The 23,793-nt window shown below is 43.3% G+C and overlaps 1 protein-coding gene across 1 annotated transcript; it reads right to left on the reverse strand.

Annotated features, from left to right (window-relative positions):
* Positions 1–7,107: 7,107 nt before the first annotated feature.
* On the reverse strand, positions 7,108–15,203 carry LOC310777917 (interleukin-1 receptor type 2-like; the record flags this gene model as incomplete). Its single annotated transcript, XM_083638261.1, has 9 exons — positions 7,108–7,703; positions 7,986–8,131; positions 8,582–8,717; positions 9,231–9,296; positions 10,690–10,779; positions 11,340–11,520; positions 12,489–12,660; positions 13,260–13,518; positions 15,119–15,203. The coding sequence occupies 9 exons, from the start codon at positions 15,201–15,203 to the stop codon at positions 7,564–7,566; spliced, it is 1,275 nt and encodes a 424-aa protein (XP_083494387.1). The 3' UTR covers positions 7,108–7,563.
* Positions 15,204–23,793: the final 8,590 nt, after the last annotated feature.

The following is a 23,793-nucleotide window of genomic DNA, read 5'->3' on the forward strand; positions in this document are numbered from 1 at the left end:
TTTTTTTTTTTTTTTTTTTTTTGATAGAGAGAAAAGCCCTGAATGATCTACATGGTAATCCTAGAATTGTTATAAAGCCAGCCGACAAGGGAGGTGCAGTGGTTATTCAAAACACCAAGGACTTTGTCGCTGAAGCCCTTAGACAGTTAAGCAATACCACCTTTTATAGCCCGTTGCTGCAGAGCCCTGTGGATACTTTTAAAGCACAAAGGGATGATATTTTGAATGCTGCATTGAAAAACAAATTGATCACGAAGAGCCAATTTGAATTTTTAGAAACTGAACACCCTGTCACACCTATTTTTTATCTGCTGCCTAAAATTCACAAAAGGTTGGATAACCCTCCAGGAAGGCCCATTATAGCCAGTAATAATTCACTGTCTGAACCTTTAAGTCAGTTTGTAGACCACTTCCTCAGAGACATTGTTAAGACACTTCCCTCATATGTACAGTAGCGGACACCAGAGATGTTTGAAAATCTTTGTCTGATATATATCTATGCCTGTTAATGCTTTTTTGGTCTCTTTTGACGTAGAGAGCCTTTACACGAACATTCCACATGATGGCGCTCTAGAAGCCATGGAGTTTTACCTTGGCCCTAAGAAAGATGATCTCCCTGTGGAATTGCTTTTGTCTCTCATTAAATTCATTTTGAAATGTAATTATTTCATCTTTGATAACAAATATTATTTGCAAGTTCAAGGCACAAGTATGGGATCACCTTTCGCCCCAAATTATGCAAATGTATTCATGGGTTTGTGGGAAAATAGATATATTTTTAACAATAACCCTTTTTCTAATAACATTCTGTTCTTCAAACGGTATATTGATGACATCATCATGGGGTTCAACGGTTCTGAACAGGAATTGAGAGCATTTACTGACTATATTAATAGTACCTACCCCACTTTACACTTCACTATTGAATTTAGTTGTGAAAAAATTCATTTCCTGGATCTTGTGATTTCTATTAATGAAAGGAGACAATTGGAGACATCTATTTATAGAAAAGAAACCGATAGAAACACTCTTTTGCACTCCACCAGTTTCCATCCTGACCATATGATTAACAACATCCCTTATGGTCAGTTTGTGAGACTGAGGAGAATTTGCAGTAAGGAGGATGATTTTCAAATTAAGGCTAAAGAAATGGCTCAACGTTTCAGACAAAGAGGATATGACCAAACACTTATTGACAAAGCTATTGAAAAAGTGAATGGCAGAGATCGGGAGGAGCTCTTCAATCCCCCGTACCAACACACTGAAAGCAGAGCCACTTTTGTGTCTGAATACTGCACTGCCTCCAAGCAAGTCAAACACATTATAAACAAGCATTGGCATATCTTGGAATGTGACCCAGGCCTGAACCACCTGTCCTCTTCGAGACCCCGGTTCAGCTTTAGAAGGGGCAGAAATATAAGAGATGTTGTTGTTTCCTCCATGTATAAAGAGCCAATACAAACGAACTGGCTCGCTCAACAAGTGTATGGGAACTACAGATGTGGTAAATGTGCACACTGTTCAAATACATTTGATACTAAGAAATTTAATCATCCCCATTCAGGAAAGAAATATGTTATTAAGGATTTTATTAATTGCCTCTCAACCCATGTGATTTATGCCTTACTTTGCCCATGTGGATCTATGTACATAGGCCAGACAAAACGCCTTCTCAAGCTGAGAATAGCAGAACATAAAGACGCCATTAGGAACGGCAACCTGGATTACTCCATCGCCAGGCATTACAAAGAAAACAATCATGGTTCAGCCTCCTCTCTCAAATTTATAGGAATTGAAAAAATACAACCCAATCCAAGAGGGGGTAACATAGTCAACCAACTTCTCAGACGAGAGTCCTTCTTCGATCCATGAGCTAAATACAATTGAACCGTTTGGCCAGAACGAAAGCCAGGATTTTAGTTGTTTTCTGTAACTGTATAACTTTGTGATTGTATATTAATTCTTGTCTCTCTTCTCAGATCGGTGTCCTAGGGAGAGATGAGCCACTGAGCCACTATGCCCCCTGACACTCACCCCCTCCCCTTTAGCAATTGAGGGAGATACAGGTCCTCTACTTCTATAATAAGTGGAGCTTAACCTTATTTATTGCCAATTGCTATAATTCTTATTATTGTCCTTTTCTAAATAGAATTTGAACTTATCTTTGTAATTGTTTGCATTGCTGTAACGCTAAGATTAATGTTAGGTACTCCCTTTCTAAATAGAATTTGAGCTTAACCTTGTAACTGTTTGCATTGCTGTAACTCTTAGATTAATGTTGTGGGTCCTCATTTTCTAAATAGAATTTGAGCTTAACCTTGCATTGCTGTAACTCTTATTGCATAGGTCCTCCTATTCTTTATAGATTTTGAGCTCAACCTTCGAATGTGCTCATTTCTGTAACTCTGACAGTGCTGCATATTAATGCTAGCTTATGTCCTTGCTTTTTACTCACTCAACTCAACTCAACTTTATTTATAGAGCACATTTCAAACAACCACAGCTGCCACAAAGTGCTGTACAGTGCATAGGTAATAAGTAAAACAGTAGCTAAAAACACAGTATACAATGACAACACACAAAACAAGAAAAACTGGGGGGGGGGGCAGCACAGGGTCAGAGGTCTCATGCTATGTTAAAAGCCAAAGAATAAAAGTGCGTTTTAAGAGAGGTTTTAAAAATGGCCAGAGAAGGGGCTTGCCTAATCTGCAGGGGAAGGTCGTTCCAGAGCTTGGGGGCCGCGACCGAAAAAGCTCTGTCCCCTCTAAGCTTCCGCTTCGCCCTCGGAACCTCCAGCAGCATCTGGTCAGCTGACCTGAGGGAGCGGGCAGGAGAGTAGGGGTGGAGGAGCTCAGAGAGGTATGGAGGGGCGAGACCACTTAATGATTTAAAGGTAAAAAGCAGAACCTTGAACTGGATTCTAAAGTGCACGGGCAGCCAGTGGAGAGAGGCGAGGATGGGAGTTATATGCTCTCTCTTGCGCGTGCCAGTTAGAAGACGGGCAGCAGCATTCTGTATTAACTGGAGGCGTGCAAGGGAAGATTGACTGGCTCCAAGATAGAGGGCGTTACAGTAATCCAGCCGAGAAGTAATAAATGCATGGATTACTGTCTCAAAGTGCTGTGTGGTTAAAAAGGGTTTTACTTTGGCCAGCTGTCTCAAGTGAAAAAAGCTAGACTTCACCACTGAACTAATTTGGCGATCTAACTTAAACTCGTTGTCCATTTTAAAACCCAGGTTGGAGACTGTTGGCTTCACAAACTGAGCCAGGGGGCCTAGATCAAATGGAGGGGGGTTACAAGAACCATTTGGGGCAAACACCACCACCTCAGTTTTCTTTTCGTTAAAGCTTAGAAAGCTTAGGGCCATCCAGGCTTTAATGTCGTCCAGGCAAGAGAGAAGAGCTTTAGGAGCAGCGTCTTTCTTCTTCAGGGGGACGTAGATCTGGCTGTCATCAGCATAAAAATGGAATGAAATGCCGTTTCCTGAGGATGGACCCTAGCGGCAGGAGATATAAAGAGAAGAGCACCGCAGCTAAAATTGAGCCCTGTGGAACACCATAGGACAACGGAGCCGGGGAGGATTCTGAGCCAGCGGCGCTGACAGACATGGTTCTGCCTGTCAGGTAGGACCTGAACCACCCTAGCGCAGTGCCACAGATACCCACTAGGTGCTGCAAACGCCAGAGCAGGACGTTGTGGTCCACTGTGTCAAATGCAGCCGTCAGGTCCAACAGGACGAGAGTGACATAGTCGCCCGCATCATTAGCTAGGAGGATGTCATTAAATACCCTTACTAGGGCGGACTCGGTACTATGCCGGGTTTTAAAGCCAGACTGGAAGACCTCAGGGATATTATGCTCCTCTAGAAAAGACTGGAGCTGGGCATAGACAACCTTCTCTAATATCTTAGAGATAAACGGCAATTTCGATATGGGCCGGAAATGAGCCAACACAGTGGGGTCGAGGCCTGGCTTCTTAACTCATTGAGTGCCAGCCACTTTTGGAGGACGGATGCTCCCAGTGCCAGAGTTTCAGAGCGTTTTCAGTGATTTCTCGAGGCCCACAGAATATTGTGTGATATTACTATGTAAACACTGAACACGCACAAAGAACGATGAGACTCTATTCTATCATCTGCAAAAAAAAGTTTATTGATCCCATTTTCCGTTCTTTAGTTATGAGCCGGAGAAGATAGCTTGATTCATCCAGAAACAGCAATTTTTTTCTAGAAGCTGAGATAATTGGCCTTTTGTGAAATTAAACATTTCAAGCACATCACTGACTCTGAAGCTAATCTTTTCTAATGTAGTCACACCTCAAAAATAATTTCCTTCAATAAAACAGTGAAGGCCAGGGAATTCTGTTTGGCAGAATAATATTTTTTAGCTACAACCAGCAGCGCTGGCCCCTGCGTGCGCTGCTGGTTGCAGCTTCTTGCTGGTCTTCATTTGCTGCTGGTGGGCATCGGATATTCTGGCTTGCGTTTGTCAATCCTGTCCTGCTGCCTGGGTCTGTCTGGGTGTTGTGTGTGTGCTGCTCTGCGTGCCCCCTCCCCCCCCCCCCCCCCCCGCCCCGCCCCGCCTCGCCTCAACTGCACACTCCTCCTCCTGTCTGTGGTGGCTCTCTGCTGAGTTTGCTGTGCGCACAGTGAAGGGTGCTAGACATCCTGCTTTTTTACAGCGTTCCGCGTGTGTTTGTCACCGGCAACGATGCTTCCAGTTGAATAATAACAACTCCACGGTGTGGATGTGCGGATTTGCTGTCGCAACCGACACGGAGCGGCTCAATTGTGGGAGCAGATTGGCTGCTGCAGGCACAGCTGCAGTAACGTGCTTCAGCATATCGATGCATACGGATGCGATGCGATTTCCGTTTCCATAACGACTTCTTCTTTGTTTTTTCCTTGCCTTTCTGTTATGTGGAGAGCACTGTCGCCACCTAAGGGTTCTGTAAAATAGGTTAGACACATCCAATAGCTATAATATTTGTACATCAGAGGCAGAAGGCTTTGATCGACGCCCCACCGTCAAAAAACGCAATTGACGAACATGTCCGTCCTTGGCACTCTACGTTACTAATTGAAATGACGAACATGTCCGTCCTTGGCACTCAATGAGTTAAGCAGTGGTTGCACTACAGCATGTTTAAAACATGTGGGAACAAGACCAGAAGAGAGACTGCCATTTATGATTTCTAGTACCATGTGTGCTATGCTGGGGAAAACCTCTTTAAAGAGGCGGGCCGGGATGACGTCGTGAGGTGAACCTGAGGCCTTCATGTGGCTGACTACATCCTCCAAAAAGGACAATGTTACAGGTTCGAAAGAGCTGAGCACGGCGGGACATGGGACACAAACAGAGGGGTCAGAGGCAGGAGCAGAGATGAGGGCCCTTGTATTTACCACCTTGTCAATGAAAAAGTGCAGGAAGTCATTACAAATGTCAGGTGATTCAAAACAGACGGGCTGAGCGATATTAAGAACAGAGTCAATAGTTTGATATAGTACACGTGGATTAAGACGGTTAGACTGAATAATATTCGCTAGGTGATCTCTTTTTGCCTCTTTGACAGTGTTCTGGTAGGAGAGCCAGGATTCCTTTAAAATCTGAGAAGAAACCTGCAGCTTGTCCTTCTTCCATTTACGTTCTGCTTTTCGGCACTCCTGTCTAGCTGCACGGGTTCTGTCATTAAACCAGGGCTCGGGCTTTGCCCTGGGCAACTTGGATTTCAATGGGGCCACAGAGTCCATTATGGTCCCACACGAGGAATTAAACCAGGAGCATAGTTCCTCTATGGGAACAGCCGAGACAGACGGGACACACAGCTGTTCAAAGGCAGCTGAAAAGCGACTAGCAGTGCGGGGGTTAAGAGTCCGACAGAGTCTAGCAGGAGCCCTAGAACTAATCTCAGTACAAGAGAGAACAACATCAAACAGAACAGGGCTATGATCAGAGAAAACAGTATCACAGATCTCTAGGTTAAGTATAGGCAGCCCATACGAGATAACGAGATCTAACGTATGTCCACGTTCATGAGTGGGACCAGACACATTCTGCACCATGTTAAACGATTCAATAAGGTTTAGGAAGTCCTTCACCATCGGTTTGTCAGGGCAGCAGACATGTATATTCAGATCCCCGAGAATCAACACTCGATCATAGTTGGGCAATATTCCAGCCAGGAAATTGGAGAAATCAGTCACAAAATCCTTGTTGTATTTAGGGGGTCGATAAATGAGTGCGCACAAAACAGGCTCAATACGACCCACCTCAAACACTGTCACTTCAAAACTGGAGAAAGAAGCAGAGCATTGCTTGCATTTGATATCATCCTTATAGATGACCGCTGTTCCCCCCCCCTGCCGGCCCGAGGGGCGCGGGGTGTTGAAGTAGGAACAGCCGGCCGGCAACAGTTCAACGAGAGCGCTGCACTCACCCGCCGCCATCCACGTCTCTGTCACACAGAGGAGATCCAGGGCGCGGGATCTCCTATTATTATATATCGCCATTCCTTTTGTGATATTGTATTTACTTTGCTGTCTATTATATTATGTATTTTTCTGCAACCTGTAAACAGAAAGAAATTGTGATTTCCTAATTGGTCATGTGACCAATTAGGTCCTGTTACTACTCAGGCTCACCTGGGCCCTCATGGTTGTATGAGCAAACCTGATGAAGCTGCTACAGCGAAACGCATCGTTTGCTGAATAAATCACAGTAAAGCTATACTTCAGTGTGCGGTGGTACCTTCTTTTGTTTTGTGCCTTGTAACTGCAACCTACCAGCACCTGATCATTCCACTGGCTGTGCGTGGGGACTCTCCTTTCTCTATCTATCTATCTATCTATCTATCTATCTATCTATCTATCTATCTATCTATCTATCTATCTATCTATCTATCTATCCATCTATCTATCTATCTATCTATATCCATATATCAATATAATATTATATATATATATACCGTATATATATTGTATCTGTTTTTTCTATTTTCCTTTAAATAAGGGCAGATTTAAATCAATGTGTGAATGTGCTGCCAAGCAGATTTGCAAACAGATTGAAACATAGTGAAACACAGTTTTGACCAGATGTTTTTACCCCTGAGAAAATGTCTTACATAAAAAATACACATTAAAAAAACATCTTCTTACAGCCTTACAGAGTGTTTGATTGAATTGTAGGACGATAAAATTAACTTTAAGTTTTGAGAAATAAACAAAATTACAAATTTGCCTGCATTAGCTTAGTGTTGTAACACCAAAAGTTTGGTCTCAAAATAGTTGAAATCTCCTATACATTCAAGAAATAATGTTAAATGTACCAAATGTACATCATTACCACCTTGCCACAGTATAAACATCAATAATACAAATTCTTCAAGTAATTCTCAAGGTTGAGGATGAAGCAATAGAAGACAGTGGGCAAAATCACAGTAATGCTCTAGTCTAGTTGAACCCCACTACCAACTTACAAACTACTTGGAGATGCTACTCCTCAACGCCAGGTACTGTGGAAACTATATCCGTAAACACTATAAATATTTGTTTGTTTGCAATCTGCTAGAAGGTGCTGTTCTGACGAGCCAGGAAGTAGTCTTTTTTTGTTTTGGGTTTGAGGAGGACGTACAGGAAGACAGAAAGCACCGTCAGGGCGCAGCACAGGGACACCACAGCGACTGTCACCCACATAAACATGGAGTCTGAGGAGGGAGAATTACATGTGAGGGAGGCAAACAACTAGCAGTGTAAACAAAAATCACTTCCATTTTTATATTCAATTGTATAATGTCTCCCTCTCTCTCTCTCTCTCTCTCTCTCTCTCTCTCTCTCTCTCTCTCTCTCTCTCTCTCTCTCTCTCTCTCTCTCTCTCACTCACTCACTCACTCTCTCACATACACACACACACACACACACGCACACACACACACACACACACACACACACACACACACACACACACACACACACACACAGGCACTCACCCTCTAGTCTCAGCTGTGTGAGCACTTCCTGTCTCCCTGCCTGGTTGTGAGTGACGCACTTCAGCTCCGTCTCCGTGTCCTCTTCTGTCATCGCCATGACTACCAGCCTCCTCTCAACCTGGCAACCTGCTTCCACACTGGTTACCCTGGCAACAGAGAGACGAGCATGGCCATCTGTTTACATGGGATCACTGGGCGGGTCCAGACACCCAACCGTATGTTTACACACTGACTCCGAAACTTTCGTGCGTCAAGTTTTCAGAACAGGTTTGGTTTTCTGCATTCAGTCAATATTTGTAAATCTTCCCACCACAAGGAAGTGACAAACAAAATCCAAAAGAACAAAGCTTTATCCTAAAAAACAGCGGGTGAGCGCTTCATCCAGAGAAAGATTCACCATCTCTATCACCCCACACACAAAGAAGAAGACATTTAATGTAGATCCAGCTCAAAGTCACAGACTTATGGGTACTGAAATCCTTCAACGTTTAAAAAGACTCAAACAGTTGGGGCGGCAGTTGGGTGGCTCTTGCTGCCACTTGGGGCTGCCGTAAAGTGCAAAGTTAAATGATTCTCAGCATAAAGGAACTATTTACCTCCTTCCGCCCTGCAGAGCTCGCCCATCGAGGTAAGAGGACTCCACTGATTGGCCGTTCACCAGCCATGTGACCAGTGTGGAGTCGGCTGAGTGGCAGCTGGTGAGCACCTTGCAGAACAGCTCCAGTGCTGAGCCTGCATGTGGACAGGTCAATGGCAGAGGGGAAAGGACAGCACATATTATTGTTTGATTCTTTTTTTATCATTTAAAAAATAAGTTACAAAACACAAGCGAGCTCAAGACTTTATATATCCATGCAATTCCTTTTTATAGACTTGTTTATATACTGCCTTTTTATCTTTTTATGTTATTTTTATTCTTAGTATATTATTAGTAGTATTTATTTTTCTTTTTATTATCTTATGGTTATCCTGGTATTGATCTGAATGTTGCTCTTCCTCTGCCCTATTTAAGTCCTGTCTAACTGTTGCAGTGATATTTTCAACAAATCTTTAGTATTCTGCTTTTATTTTGACTGTCAAAACACTTAGTAAAGCACTGTTTTTAAAGGCTGTATAAGTCATTATTATTATTATTATTATTATTATTATTATTATTATTATTATTATTATTATTATTATCATTATTATTGTTGTTGTTGTTGTTGTTGTTGATGTTGTTGCTATTTTAAGATCATGTTTTCTCACCGTGAGCGCTCTCAAAGATGGATCCATTTAATGGAGAGATGATCACAGGCGGCTGAATCATTGGGGCTAAAACATAAACAAAAATACATTTAACCAAGAGACCGAATCACAATGTTTGTTTACAATAACGTCCAGGTAGACAACGCCTGCATACAATTGAATGGAGAGGAGCAAACTGAGATAAAGAGAAAATGGTGAAGTCTAAAATGCATGTTTGATGCTTTCATATCTCACTACTATAATCAGGCAGCTGGCTGCACAGTGGAGAATTGCTCAACTGCGCATGTCAGTTGAGCGGGCGAGGTTGCACAGTGGTCAAGCTGTGTCAGCGTGAACGCATAGCATGCGAGGTGCGCGTTCAAGATTGGGTGAGCACACACAGTGCGCGAGCTGCATCTGCGAGCCGGCGAAGCGGGCGAGACCTCGAGGGCAAACCAACGAGGCATGGTAGAAAATGTGCGCTGCCATTTGAGCAGGCGAGCGAGCCCGAGCAGCGTGCCCGAGCAGCATGCCCGCGCAGCGTGCGAGGCAGCGTGCGAGGCAGCGTGCGAGGCAGCGAGGGATGCTAGAAAGGTCTGGTCTCATTAATTAACAACACTTTCACTAACATTAGTGTAGAGACCTAATTTACCTGTTGGGCCACAGGATTAAAAGAACAACTAGAACGACCGCTCCGCGGATATATGCCTCCGCCAACAAGTGAGTAGTCGACATCCCATGTCTGTCCAGACTTTGACGTTTGAGCAAAATGTGAAGAAATTCCGTCAAGGCGTTACTGAGGTATGGCGTTACCGAGCTTGAAAATGGCGTTGGTGAGGTCACAGTGACCTTGACCTTTGACCACCAAAATGTAATCAGTTCATCCTTGAGACCAAGTGGACGTTTGAGCCAAATGTGGCGAAATTCCATCAAGGCGTTCCTGAGAAAATGCGTTAACCAGCTAGAAAATGCCGTTCGTGAGGTCACAGTGACCTTGAACTTTGACCTTTGACCACCAAAACCTAATCATCAGTTCATCCTTGAGTTCAAGTCACCGTTTGAGGGAAATTTGATAACATTCCGTCAAGGCGTTCCTCAGATATCGCGTTAACGAACGACGGACGGACGGATGGACAACCCGAAACCATAATGCCTCCAGCCTGGCTATCGCCGGCAGAGGCATAAAACAGCTTGAGTTGACCCAAAACTAGCAGCTAGTCCGACCGGTGGTGAGATGTCATTGTTGGGAAGATTTGGTTTATCAACACAGTACATAAAATAAGCACAGCCAAACGTCAGATAGGTCAGACCATACATACAGTTGTCAACCCAGAAGTGACTGTTGTTGTTATGCGACAACACTGTGATTTGGTCTACAGTATACTGGACATACATTAATCATCATTTACAGTAGAATAGAAATGTATCATTTGTGTTTGTTGCTGTATTGTTAATCAGACGACATCAGAGAGGAGCTTACTGTCTGCAGTGCTGAGCAGGCCGGGGTCAGAGCTCACGGAGAGGTCAGTGGCAGGACTGGAGTTCAGGAGACCAGGGTCTGTAAATGGAACTGGACACACATACACACGCACACACGCACACGCACACGCACACGCACACGCACACGCGCACGCGCACACGCACACGCACACGCACACGCACACGCACACACACACACACACACACACACACACACACACACACACACACACACACACACACACACACATTAACAATAATAACAGGGAGGAGAAGAAGAAGGAGAAGAAGAGAAGAGCTCTGACTGGGGGATCCTGAGGTGTTCCCAGGAGATATAATCTCTCCACCTAGCCCTCAGTCTGCCCCCTGGTCTCCTCCCAGCTGGACGTGCCTGGAACACCTCTCTAGGGAGGCGACCAGGTGGCATCCTTACCAGATGCCCGAACCACCTCAACTGGCTCCTTTCTATGCAAAGCCACAGCGGCTCTACTCCGAGTCCCTCACGGATGACTGAGCTTCTCACCTTATCCCTAAAAGAGATGCCAACCACCCCACAAACACAATACCGCTCCCCCTGCTCCGATTCTCCGACCCATCTCCTACTCCAGTGTCCCCTCGCTGGTTGTTGGCTGGTTGTTGATGGTGACTCACCTGTGAGCTGCAGTGTGAGTGTGCGGCTCACTCTGTAGGGCTGGTTGTTGATGGTGACGGTGAGGCTGCAGGTGTAGTGGGCTCCCTGGTGGGGGCGCTGAACGCTGGGGATCAACAGGTCCACTCTGCCCCCGCGGGACAGGGCGGTGCTGCTGGGCTGCAGCGCCACGTGGCCGGGGTCCTGGCGGGGAGCAGAGAGCACGTTCACACACACTGATCGATAAACCCACCCATCACAGACGACTAAAGCAAGTCACTCAACCAATCACAGTCAACTAAAGCGAGTCACTCAACCAATCACAGTCTACTAAAGCGAGTCACTCATTATTCAAGTGCTCATGTCGTGTAAACCGCACAGTGTGATTCTCTTGATCGGCTAAATGTCGTTATCGCATTGTATGAAACTTGATTATTAACACTGCACAGTTTTTGCCTAAACTTTCGTTTATGCAGCACATGTTTACCCTCAGTCTGATTTTAGGGATGGGGCATGGTTTTCAAATTTTCGAATAGTCATTCAATTATAAAACATTGAATAGTTTATGTGACTATCGTCTTGTCTTAAAAGTATTTATTTCCCTTGTTTTTTCTGGTGCCTCTATCGTGGCTAATCGGACTACTGTACATGTAGGTGGGGAGGTGGGTGTTGGGGGGGCATGATCTTCAAAGAATGGTCAATAGTTCCCATGCAGTGAATATCAAATAGTGTTTTTGCTTAAAATGCCCATACCTACGATTTATTTGGCCTTTTTCTGCTGTCGCATAGCTTTGTTGTGTTTGCAAATGTATTTATGTCACCCTCTAGTAGTTAGGTAAAAATAGCTTAGTTTAGCTTTATGGGCATTATCAGTCTCTACTGGTGACCAGTAAGAATTGCAGTAACATTGATTGAATTAAATTAAACTGAAAGCTAATTTAATCTGAGCGGAGATCCGACAGAAACATTCAGCGAAGAGCTGGAACTGCTTTGTCGTTGCTTTTTTGGCTTGAGAAGAATTTTTTTGGCCTTCAGAGCTGAAATGTGTTGAGAGTGAGACGCCATTCACACTGTCCTCCATTACTGAACAGATGAAAATATTAAGTCGGTGGAGAGTTTTGGAGTTTTTGTTTTATCCAAAACAACCACACACCAACCAACTTTCCACCCACCTTGTACCACTCTATTTGTTCCGTGTGGTTGAATTCACTGAGTGACGGACACCGGTGCTGCAGCTTCTTTCCCACCCTCGTGGCAACAGGATAGGCCAGTTTGTCCAAATCCACTGAAGCAGAGCCATACACCTGCAGCCTGATGCTGCCACTCACACAGTACGTCTCGTTTCTGGAGAAGACCAAAAGGAAAACACAGATATGAAAGCATGCATCAAGTTGGCAAGTGAGGAGTACAGAAGCCCTGAGAGCAAAGTGAGACAGAAAACAATCTGGGGATGCAATTTCTAAGTCTGATCTAAATTGTTTTAAGAGAAAAGTTTTGTCGAGTGTTTTAGTTATTTATTTATTTATTTATTTATTTATTTATTTATTTATTTATTTATTTATTCCAGGCACATTTTTCAGTGTTTGTTGTTGTAATACAGATTTCGGCCACAAGAGTGCACCATTACACCATGTTCTAATGTAGGACTGTGGCACATGGTGTAGTGGTATTACAATATTATATATACATATAACATATTTTCAGATGAAACATAGAAAGATTATCCTGTCAAAACCTTTTTTTTACCTGTACTTAAGTCATCAACACAGGAGAGAAAACAATTTTGATCATATTTAGAAAATGGATCACCAGATTTATTTATTTATTTCTCTCTTTTGCCTCAAGGAGGAGTGAAGGGAGGCAAGAGAAACGACAACATTTCTCCTTCCGGGATCAATAGAGCATCACTGATATAACATTCTATTAATTGAACTCAGAAGTACCTGTAGGTGCAGGTGTATTCTCCTGAGTCTGAGGCCTGAGCCGGGAGGAGCCACAGCCGTCTGTCACGCTGCTGAACACGCCCCTCGCCCCAGTAGGCCACGCCCCCCGTCCCATTGCTCCAGGTGATGTGGTAGTGTGTGGGTGGAGGGGCGATGCGGCGGAGCTCCAGGGCTCTGAGGAACATGGGGAAGGAGAGGATCACCGCCTCGCCCTCCAGCCTGAACAGGTCGAGCTCCGGAGACACCCTGAAGCAGCCGTCTGCAGGGAACAGGCCAGCCAACTCAGCATTCATCTCACCAACATATCGGCCTGATAATCGTGCGTTCATGTGCTCCTCGGATACATCGTATTTTTGAGTTGTAAGCCTTTCAATGTCGTATTTACGCGTGGGAATTTCAGGAATTTCGATGTTGTGACGTTGCGTGAGGATTCGGGACTACAACAATGGCGGAAGGTATGGCCAATCAGAAAAGAGTATTCACCCACCCAGACCGTGTTCTGCCTTTGAGGATATACAGTATCAGATCATCCACCTCTAATACGATAGAGGTCCCTCCTGACCACAGCCACAGAGAAACAGACTGAAAAACCAAACTCACTTTTTAATGTACTGAAACCCCCTTTTTTGTCACTCACTATGGGACAAAGAAATAAAATGGTGGCCATTAAGGGCGTTGTGGTCTGGTTGGGACGGGCGTACTGTACTATACATTTGCCTTCGATGCCGAAGACTAGGGTTTGATTCCCAGCGTTTTCAAAGTACATTTAAACCGTAAGCCAGATTTACATTTTTAAGGAAGATTTTTCTTATCATGACCAAACCATATATCTAATCTTAATTACATTTTAGTTCCCTATTCACCTTATGTAGAAGAGACAGTCTGGCTTGAGAGACTAACAGGAAGTGTAAACACAATCAGAAGTTCTGATTGTGTTTACACTTCCTGTCACTCATAAACCTAGTCTGACTCATATGTGAGTCAAACTAGGTTTGACCAGGTGAGTCAGACTAGTTTGAGCACGTAAATCAGCCGGCGTTTTGAACAGGAAGATGTGACACAGTGGGTCAAGTGGGCGGGTCTACATAAGGTGAATAACCATAAGCATAACAGAAGTTGTTGGCTATGGTCTGGTGGCATCGAATAATGACAAAAAAGGTCAGGTGGCATCAGTGGTGTCGAAGAATTAAGAAAAATGGGTACCCAGTGCGTTAAGAAATTACGCCAAAAGGTCCTGACCAAACTCATCAGTATTTGAGAGTTGGGATTGAGGATGTTGAAAAACCTGACATGAAACCTTATTTTCTTTGCACATTTGCTTCAAGTTATGAAATTATTTCTCAATTTCAAGGCAGTCTCCAAGAGTTTCTCTACCATTGAATAGGCTTTTACACACACAGGAGGAAAACTCTGGAGGAAAGACTGAATATGTGTATTCCTTTTTGGAATTAATCCTATTTTTGTTTGGTCAAGTTTTGGTCGACTGAAAGTTTGAGTATTTTAGTCTCATCTTAGTCAAAGAAACTAAAAGTCTGAGCATTTTAGTCTTGTCTTAGTCTTGGGGAAAAAGGTAGTCGACGAACAGTTTTCATCGTCGTTTTCGTCGACAAAATTAACACTAGAGCTGCTATGGAAGCAGAAATAATCTGATTGGTTGAGTTAAACCTCAGTGGGCGGAGGCCTCCCCCCCTTCCCCCCCCCCCCCAAAAGTTTTCAGGGCGCAAGTTAGTTGACTGGCACCTCAAGAAGGAACTATGGTCCCCGTAAAAATGAATGTTAATGACTTGTTTTTTCATTCATTCATGTCTCTGCGAATGTTGGTGTGGTTAAAACTCTTAACGAGCGTCACACAGACTGACCTTTCTCAGGCAGGGCGGGCAGTGGAGGTCGGGCTTCGGCACAGTCGATTAAGAACAGAGCTAATAGCAACGCCAAGGGAACCATGGCTCTCTGCAGGGACACACATGAATAAAACATCAATAAAACATCCGCTGATGTCACACAGCGCTCACACCCAAAACAACCATGTAGTGCATTCTCTCAAGTCTGCTCTGCTGGTGAGCAAAGAGATAGAGGTACAGGGCAAGAACTCAGTCCATTCCTGTCCTTCAATGAATTTCACTGGGTTTAATAATCGGAATAAAAAACTAAAGAAGAAGAAGAAGAGGAGGAGGAAGAAAAAGAGGAGGAGGAGAACAATAACAGACTGTCACTAGAACAACAACAAATAGAACAATAACAGAATCGAACAACAACAACAAATAGAACAATAACAATTTGAACAACAACAGATAGCACAATAACAAATGGAACAAAAACACATAGAACAACAACAAATACAACAATAACAAATAGAACAATAACACATAGAACCATAACATAATAGAACAACAACAAATAGAACAATATCAATGACGGCATCTTCACAAAATGACAAAGTTATCTTAGATAAATGTGGTCAACAAAAGTCAAGAGTTTTCTGACTGTTTGCTCAGGTAGGCAGGCAGGCAGCTCGGGCTGACTGTTTGCTCAGGTAGGTAGGCAGGCAGGCAGCTCGGGCTTTGGTCTGGATGTTAGTTGGATGTTAGTTGAGCCTCTTAAATAGATTAGAAATTGTGTGATGTAATGAGAATCAACGCCCTCCAGTTTCAGTCTTAACACCACTCTGTCCACACTCACCACACTGCTGACTCACTCTGGCTACAGGTCACTACTGTGAGAGGTCAGCCAGGCGAGCCAGCCTAATGACGATGACATTATTAATAATCATCATCATCATCATAAATCACTGGCCCTTTGACAAGCAATGCTCAAGAAAAAACATTTTGTGTTATCATTAATATTTTCAATATGTTATTCTTTTTTATTATTCTAACGTGATAGAATAGTCAAGTTTACTTGATTTATAGGCTATGAATAGAATCGCATGTCCAATTTTATTCTATTATATTGGACAGTTCTATTCAAAGATATTCTATTGTAACCAATTCGAATGACTGTTCCATTCAATTCTATGCTAGAATTAAAATTTACATGATGTAGTCCATCCTATTTAACATGTTCTATTCTAATCTAAATCCACCCTCAGCAAACTCAACAGCCGCACATTAACCATCGATGGCACCACCGTTTCCCCATCCTCCCAGGCACGCAACCTTGGTGTGATCCTTGACCCCACCCTTTCACTCGAACCCCACATCCGTCAAATTGTCAAATCTTCATTCTACCACCCCTGCTATATTGCCAAGATCCGGTCCTTCCTTGCACATCCTGCTGCCGAAACACTCATCAACACCATCATCTCCTCCTTTACTGCAACTCACTCCTCCTGATGGCATCAACGCCACCCCCATATCTCACCGACCTCCTCTTCCCCTACCAACCCTCCCGGTCCCTCAGATCCACCTCAACCGGCCTTCTCTCCACCCCCAAGTCCAACCTCTGCAATTTCAGTGATAGAGCCTTCTCCAGGGCCGCTCCCAAGCTCTGGAACTCCCTCCCCCGCCCAAGACATCAGAGACTCTCGAGTCCATCACAGTTTTTCAATCCCACCTCAAGAACAAGCTCTTCTCTTCCACCTTCTCTTAAGTCCCCCCCACCCCCCACCTATCCCTGCGTGTCTGTGTCATATGTGTCCATTGTTTGTTGCAGTATCGTTGTTGCCTTAGTGATTAGTAGTCACTGTAGTGTAACGCGTCTGAGTCCTTGAAAAGCGCTATATAAGTCCCATGTATTATTATTATTAATCTATTTTATTCAAACATGATGTCTTCCATTATAACATATTCTAACAATCTACTCTAACACAATTATTCTATTGTATTTTATTCTATCACAATCGACCATCATATTTTCTGTTCTAACGTTCTATTCTAATCCTTTCTAACAATCTATTCAAGTCTATTCTAGTTCAATTCTATTCTAATAATCTAAAATCAAATTTATTCTACATTATAATAATGTCCTATAATCTATTTTATCATAGTATTAACAAGATCTATTCTATTGTATCATCCATAATGTATTTTATTCTCACATCATTCTATACTATTGGACTGTTGTGTTCTATTGTATTCTCTCCCTGTTTCCAGCTGAACCTCCAGGACAGGAATATAAACACCTCCACCATCATTTCTATGGAAACGGCCTGACTCTGCTTCCCTTTCTGAATGTGGGCTCAGATTATTATTATTCTGTATCAGATCAGATACAGAAACTTTCATTCACCCACACAGACTGGGAGTGATGCAAACTTTCGTGGTAAGATCTTTGGTTGAGCTTTGAGTCATCCCAGGGTAACCCCATTCATAGACTCTGCAGGCGTGACAGTTTGAACTGAATATTCATACACATGACTCATTATGCTGCAGTAGCATGACGCGGCTGAGACTGACTCAGCTGTGGCACTCAGGGCTTTAGCATCATTCTTATGGGTTTTACTACTTTATTACTTTATGTTGTATCATTAAATTAATAACCAGTGATTTGTCTCTGACACAGGAGAAATGGTTCAAGACTGTGTGTGTGTGTGTGTGTGTGTGTGTGTGTGTGTGTGTGTGTGTGTGTGTGTGTGTGTGTGTGTGTGTGTGTGTGTGTGTGTGTGTGTGTGAGTGTGTGTGTGTGTGTGTGTGTGTGTGAGGGGGGGGGGGGGGGGGGTGACCTGCAGAAACCCCTTCACATGGAATTTGACATTTTCTCTTCTTTCTTTCTTTTTTGTCTTTTTTTTTTTTACATTTCCATGAATTATAAACTCTTCTATAATACAACTTTTTGAATGACTGTGATAGCTCTCAGATCAAACGTTATGAGTATATTTCAATCTGTTATGTGTCTAAAAGTAAAACGTGAGAAAAATGGCTTTAAACATTCCACAACATAATATTTTCTACAGTGGCATTCCACCAAAGCCATACAAATAAATATGTTCACTTTCTGTTATGAAAATAATGATTCACCATGATGTACTATGGTGAAAGTTACCAAATCACTCAAAATCTCAAAATACCTGCAAAACTCATTTTCAACCTTATTCAGCTTATTACCAACAATGTGTAGCAGCGACACCCACACACACACACACACACACACACACACACACACACACACACACACACACACACACACACACACACACACACACACAGTCAGTACACACACATTTAGAGACAAAACAAACATCCATGCAAATACATAAAGAAACAGTTGACTATACACTGTATACAGTATTATGTATTATAGGTACAGGAGACATCAGACATAATCCAGTCCGAGTCCCAGTATACTACATTTATATATAAATTATATTATATATACACTAATGATTTGTACATGTTAACATATCAACATATGTATACACATGTGTATTAACAAATAGAGCAAGTACACCCTTAGATGTACATAGACACCCAATATGTATGTATACACTGTACTGTAAATATATGTGTACACTGTACCTGTACATGTATACTGTATATAGTGTTGAAGTTGATTTGAGTTGAATGAGTATATATATTATAGAAAAGCATTACCTAAAATTCATCAGCCTATATTTGAAAAGCAAAAATGATTCTGTCCTCAAATATTTTAGAAGCAAGTGTTTACACACAACTCCTAGCTTCAATACAGTACTTCAATACTACAGAAGTTCATAATGTACTTCACTTTCATGACAGCAGGCAATATGGGAGGATTCAAACAAATGGTGGAACGAAACTCTAGTTCGTACATACAGTATATGCACATGTAGGCCTGTACATGCATATTATTTACAGCCAACATACATATATGTGCATACAAATACATACTGTAGGTACACAGAAGACATACATAGCCTACATACATTACATACAATATACATACATACATATTACATAGTACACACACGCGCATGTATGTTCAAATACACATACTGTACATGCTGTACGTTTGTATATATATAAACTTGCATATCGTACAAGAAAACACACACACACACACACACACACACACCACAGTGCTGCAGAGTACTCACAGGCAATGGCGGCGGGCTGGACGGTGTAACGGTGACGGCGGTGTAACGGTGATGATGGTGTTACAGTGATGGCGGTGTTACGGTGATGATGGTACTGTAACAACAGGCAGAGTGTGGGCTGAGTGACAGGCTGAGGGGAGCCGGCTCTCTCTTTTCTAGGTTCCCACCCCTCCGGGATGGAAATTTCTCAGGTTTCCCAATGTAATGCACACACACACACACACACACACACACACACACACACACACACACACACACACACACACACACACACACACACACACACACACACACACACACAAACACAAACACAAACACACACACACACACACACACACACACACACACACACACACACACACACACACACACACACACACACACACACACCCCAAGGGTTAGGGTTAGATAAGAGGAAGTAAACAATTGACCAAGTTGACCATACATGTAAAACAGCACATAGAATGGATAGCAGTATGCAGAAGGAATGCAGAAGTGCATTTCCTCTGTCAGAGGCTGCACTGCAAGGCTGGAAGTTGCTCATGATATTCTGGAAATGGCCAGGTTTTACTCTGGGAACCCGGAGGCGGGTCCCTGAACAGGGGTCCCTGAACAGGGGTCCCTGGACGGGGGTCCCAGGACGCGGTGCGACCTGCCGGCATAGGATATTATTCCTGAATGCTTGACTGTTTTACTCATCATACCAGCTACATAAAAGTCTCTTCGAAAAGTTACATAAATAAGATTGTGAGCTGTTGTCTGTCAAAACCGATGCAAGGAGATACAGATATGAGGGCCTGTGGTTATGTTTTGCATTTAGGACTCGGGCAAGATGTTTTTATAATCATTTGGAAGGCGAAAATGTGCCCTACCGCATGTAGCCTACTCAGGCTGATGTGCTCAGGCTCCTGTGATTACAGATGAAGCTCTCAGTGAGAAATAAAATAAAGTATTGAGAAGCTCTCACAACATTTACTTTCAAAAAGTTAGGCTCATATTTATGAGAAATGGCCCTGTACACTTGAATCATGATCATTGAATGACTTGTATGATTCATAGATTTATTAATGTTCCCAAATGTCTGATAACATCAGTAGCATAGCTTGGTAGCTAATCTAAAACATGTTAATCCCACGTGCTCGACGTAGCCTACAGCCACTCACAATGCGTGAAACATTTCCCCAATACAAAAACATCATGCAACTATAACTGTATAAAAATATGGACGTGGCCACTGTGACCTCAGCCATTGTTGTTGTTGTTTATGTGATTGAGCTGCACATAGTGTGATGGCGCAGCAGCATTGGCACCATGAGCAGTGAGTGGAGTTCCTGCTCTTTCTTCACTGCTTCTATAGTTTCCTCCTCATGACCAGTGAATAACAAGCCAGCACTCATGTACGACACTCCCTGTTCTTCTGTACGTGAGTACGTGAACGTTCACCTGCCAGGTGACTTCACTTGTCATATGGAAACCAAACCCCCTGGCAATCCTCTTCAGTACCAGTAGGAACCAGTAGGCTACTTTGTATGTGCCGATTCATACGAGGAAGTTACACCATAAGTTCTGTCATTACATGGTAATGATGGGGAGTTACACTCTAAAACATGGGCTGTATCATAAAGTGTTGCGCACCAATCTATTATATTGTCATTTATTCCCATGCATTCTGCGCAGAGAAGGTGTAGGAAGGTTTTCCCTTGCAGTGGCTGAGGAGAGAGGACGAGGGAGCTGGACAGACAGTGGCTGAGGAACACTCTCCACACAGAGAGGACGAGGGAGCTGGACAGACAGTGGCTGAGGAACACTCTCCACACAGAGAGGATGAGGGACCTGGACAGACAGTGGCTGAGGAACACTATCTCCACACAGAGAGGACGAGGGAGCTGGACAGACAGTGGCTGAGGAACACTCTCCACACAGAGAGGATGAGGGACCTGGACAGACAGTGGCTGAGGAACACTATCTCCACACAGAGAGGACGAGGGAGCTGGACAGACAGTGGCTGAGGAACACTCTCCATACAGAGAGGACGAGGGACCTGGACAGACAGTGGCTGAGGAACACTATCTCCACACAGAGAGGATGAGGGATCTGGACAGACAGTGGCTGAGGAACACTATCTTCACACAGAGAGGACGAGGGATCTGGACAGACAGTGGCTGAGGAACACTCTCTCCACACAGAGAGGATGAGGGATCTGGACCATTTGTTGCAGCAAACCTCACCACAGAAGCACAAAGAGAACAGTAAAGACGTCAAAGAATAGACATGAAACAGGAATGACAGTGTATTCAACATGCACTGTGAGCAAGGTGCAGCAGGTCAGGCTGGAGAGAAACACACTAAAGAACAGCTCCATTGACTTGTATGAGTCATTTACATTTCAATTGGCCCAGCGCAGAATGTCTGGGAAGAAGGGATTTAGCAGGTTGTTGCAGCAAATAAAGGATTAAAAAAAGCTTTGTCTGACTTCTGATTGATTGACTGGGCATTTTTCAGTACATGCTGATGATATGAGTTATCTTCAGTTGTGCACACAGCTGGTTGTCAGGGAAACCATCCCATAACTAGAAGGTCAAATCCAAATGTTTTCTTTGATCTGAACCAGAGTGGAAAAGTTTACATTTGTTGCAATTTTATACCGGTAGGTATTTGGTTCATTTAGGTTCAAACTGACCAATTACAAGTGGAGAGGACTGAGATGAGTGGTGCGGCCACTAGAGTTCAAAGGTCATTGTTCTCACCTGGACAAGCCAACTGAACTGATGGAGTTGAATGCAACTGAAGAAAGACACTTAACCCTTTACTCTATCTGCTTCAGCGGTTTATAGCACTGACTGACTGTGAATTCTCTGGTGAAATGTGTGTGTTTCAGGGTGATGGGTCAAAGAAAAGTCCTAATAAACATACAGTGGTGAACAGATGGTCTACAATCCTCGTTTCCCCAGTGGTGGAATGGTCTTCCCACTCCGGGAGTCTCCCTGGAAAACTCCAGTCCAACTTCCAACTCCATGAAAAATAAAAAAAGATGATGTCTTCTGTACCTTTCTGTGAACGTCACATTTATTTTCTGATGTTGGTTGAAAGCCGTGTTTCTCAACAATGTAAACCTTGCATATTTTCCACATGAGAGGCTGGCGATGATGAAATCTGAACATGGCATTTGCTCAACAGAAAGAGGACAACATGAACTTTCACTTCGGCTGATAGGAACATGAGAAACAAGAACAGTGGATGACGTCGGAGCCTCTGTTATTGTCGGTTATCTTGTTTTCTCTGTGTTGGGGATGGGAGTCGGAGATAAATGTCTGATGCAAAATGAGCTAGAAATTCACAAAATATGCGATGACTTACTGGCAGCTTCAACTCCTGCAGGTTAAAAGGTGCTGGGACATTGCAAAGACAGAGTGCAGGACGTACCGTTCATCGAGTAAAAGGAAGAGGCTGTTGCATGTTCTGGGAATTCCCCAGATCACCTCATTTCTCTGAGATCCTGTTCAGGACCGGAGACCTGCTGGACACACAAGTCAGTGGCAGTTTTTGTGGCACCAGACCCTGCTGCAGCACACTCCCAATTAACTTCAAGAACTGTTATTCATCTAGATATGACATCGGTTTAATTAGTTTGACAGTTTTTGAGAAAAACAGCATGAATGATGTATTTCATCATCCCTGACCGCTCAAAACATATCTGCTTACTTGGACCTACATTTTGGTGAAAGCCGTAGCACGCACGACTGATTTGTTCTGATTTTTCAAACAGTTGCTGTAGCGCCACCATCCAGGCCAATTCCTGTTGAGGAACTTGACATATGGGACTGGACCTATGTGCAAAGTATGGTTTAATTTCTTGCAGGGGAATGCCCCCTAAAGTATATTCTCAGACAATGTTTTTGCGCGTAGGAGATCCATCAAATCCACTGTCTGTGTGCATTACAATTGACGGCAACTGTGCAATTCTCCTCTATATTCAAGGGTAATGAAAAGAGTTGAGTGATTTAGTGATGCATACAGAAAACATGAATAGGCTACTTCATCTTGTAACTCGCTCATGAAACCTGGTACAATCATTTTTAGGTGTCAAATCCTGAGCTTGAAAAATTATTTTGAAGCCATTTTCACACTTTGCAAAGTCATCCTGTGTGGGCCGGACTGGACCCTTTGGACGGCCAGTTCTGGCCCCCGAGCCATATGGTTGACACCCCTGAGTTAGATACTATGAAGACACGTTTATAGAGCCTAATAATGAATTAATATTTCAATTAACTCATAATTCATAATTTGTCCTAGATTCATCACAGCCTAAAAAGGTGGTAAACTCTATTCTATAAATTTCAGCCCGATCGCACGCAAAACGGCATAGCCGTAGCCAGCCAAAGTTCTACACACACACACACACACACACACACACACACACACGCACGCGCTTCTCGAATTATAATAAGATTATAAAACAGAGAACTGTTCAACACAAACACTATATTGAATTGAATAGACTACAGCAGCTGTAGTGAAGAGCTC

This window comes from Poromitra crassiceps (genome assembly GCF_964638095.1).
Source record: "Poromitra crassiceps genome assembly, chromosome: 6".
In the NCBI taxonomy this organism is placed as follows: Eukaryota; Metazoa; Chordata; class Actinopteri; order Beryciformes; family Melamphaidae; genus Poromitra; species Poromitra crassiceps.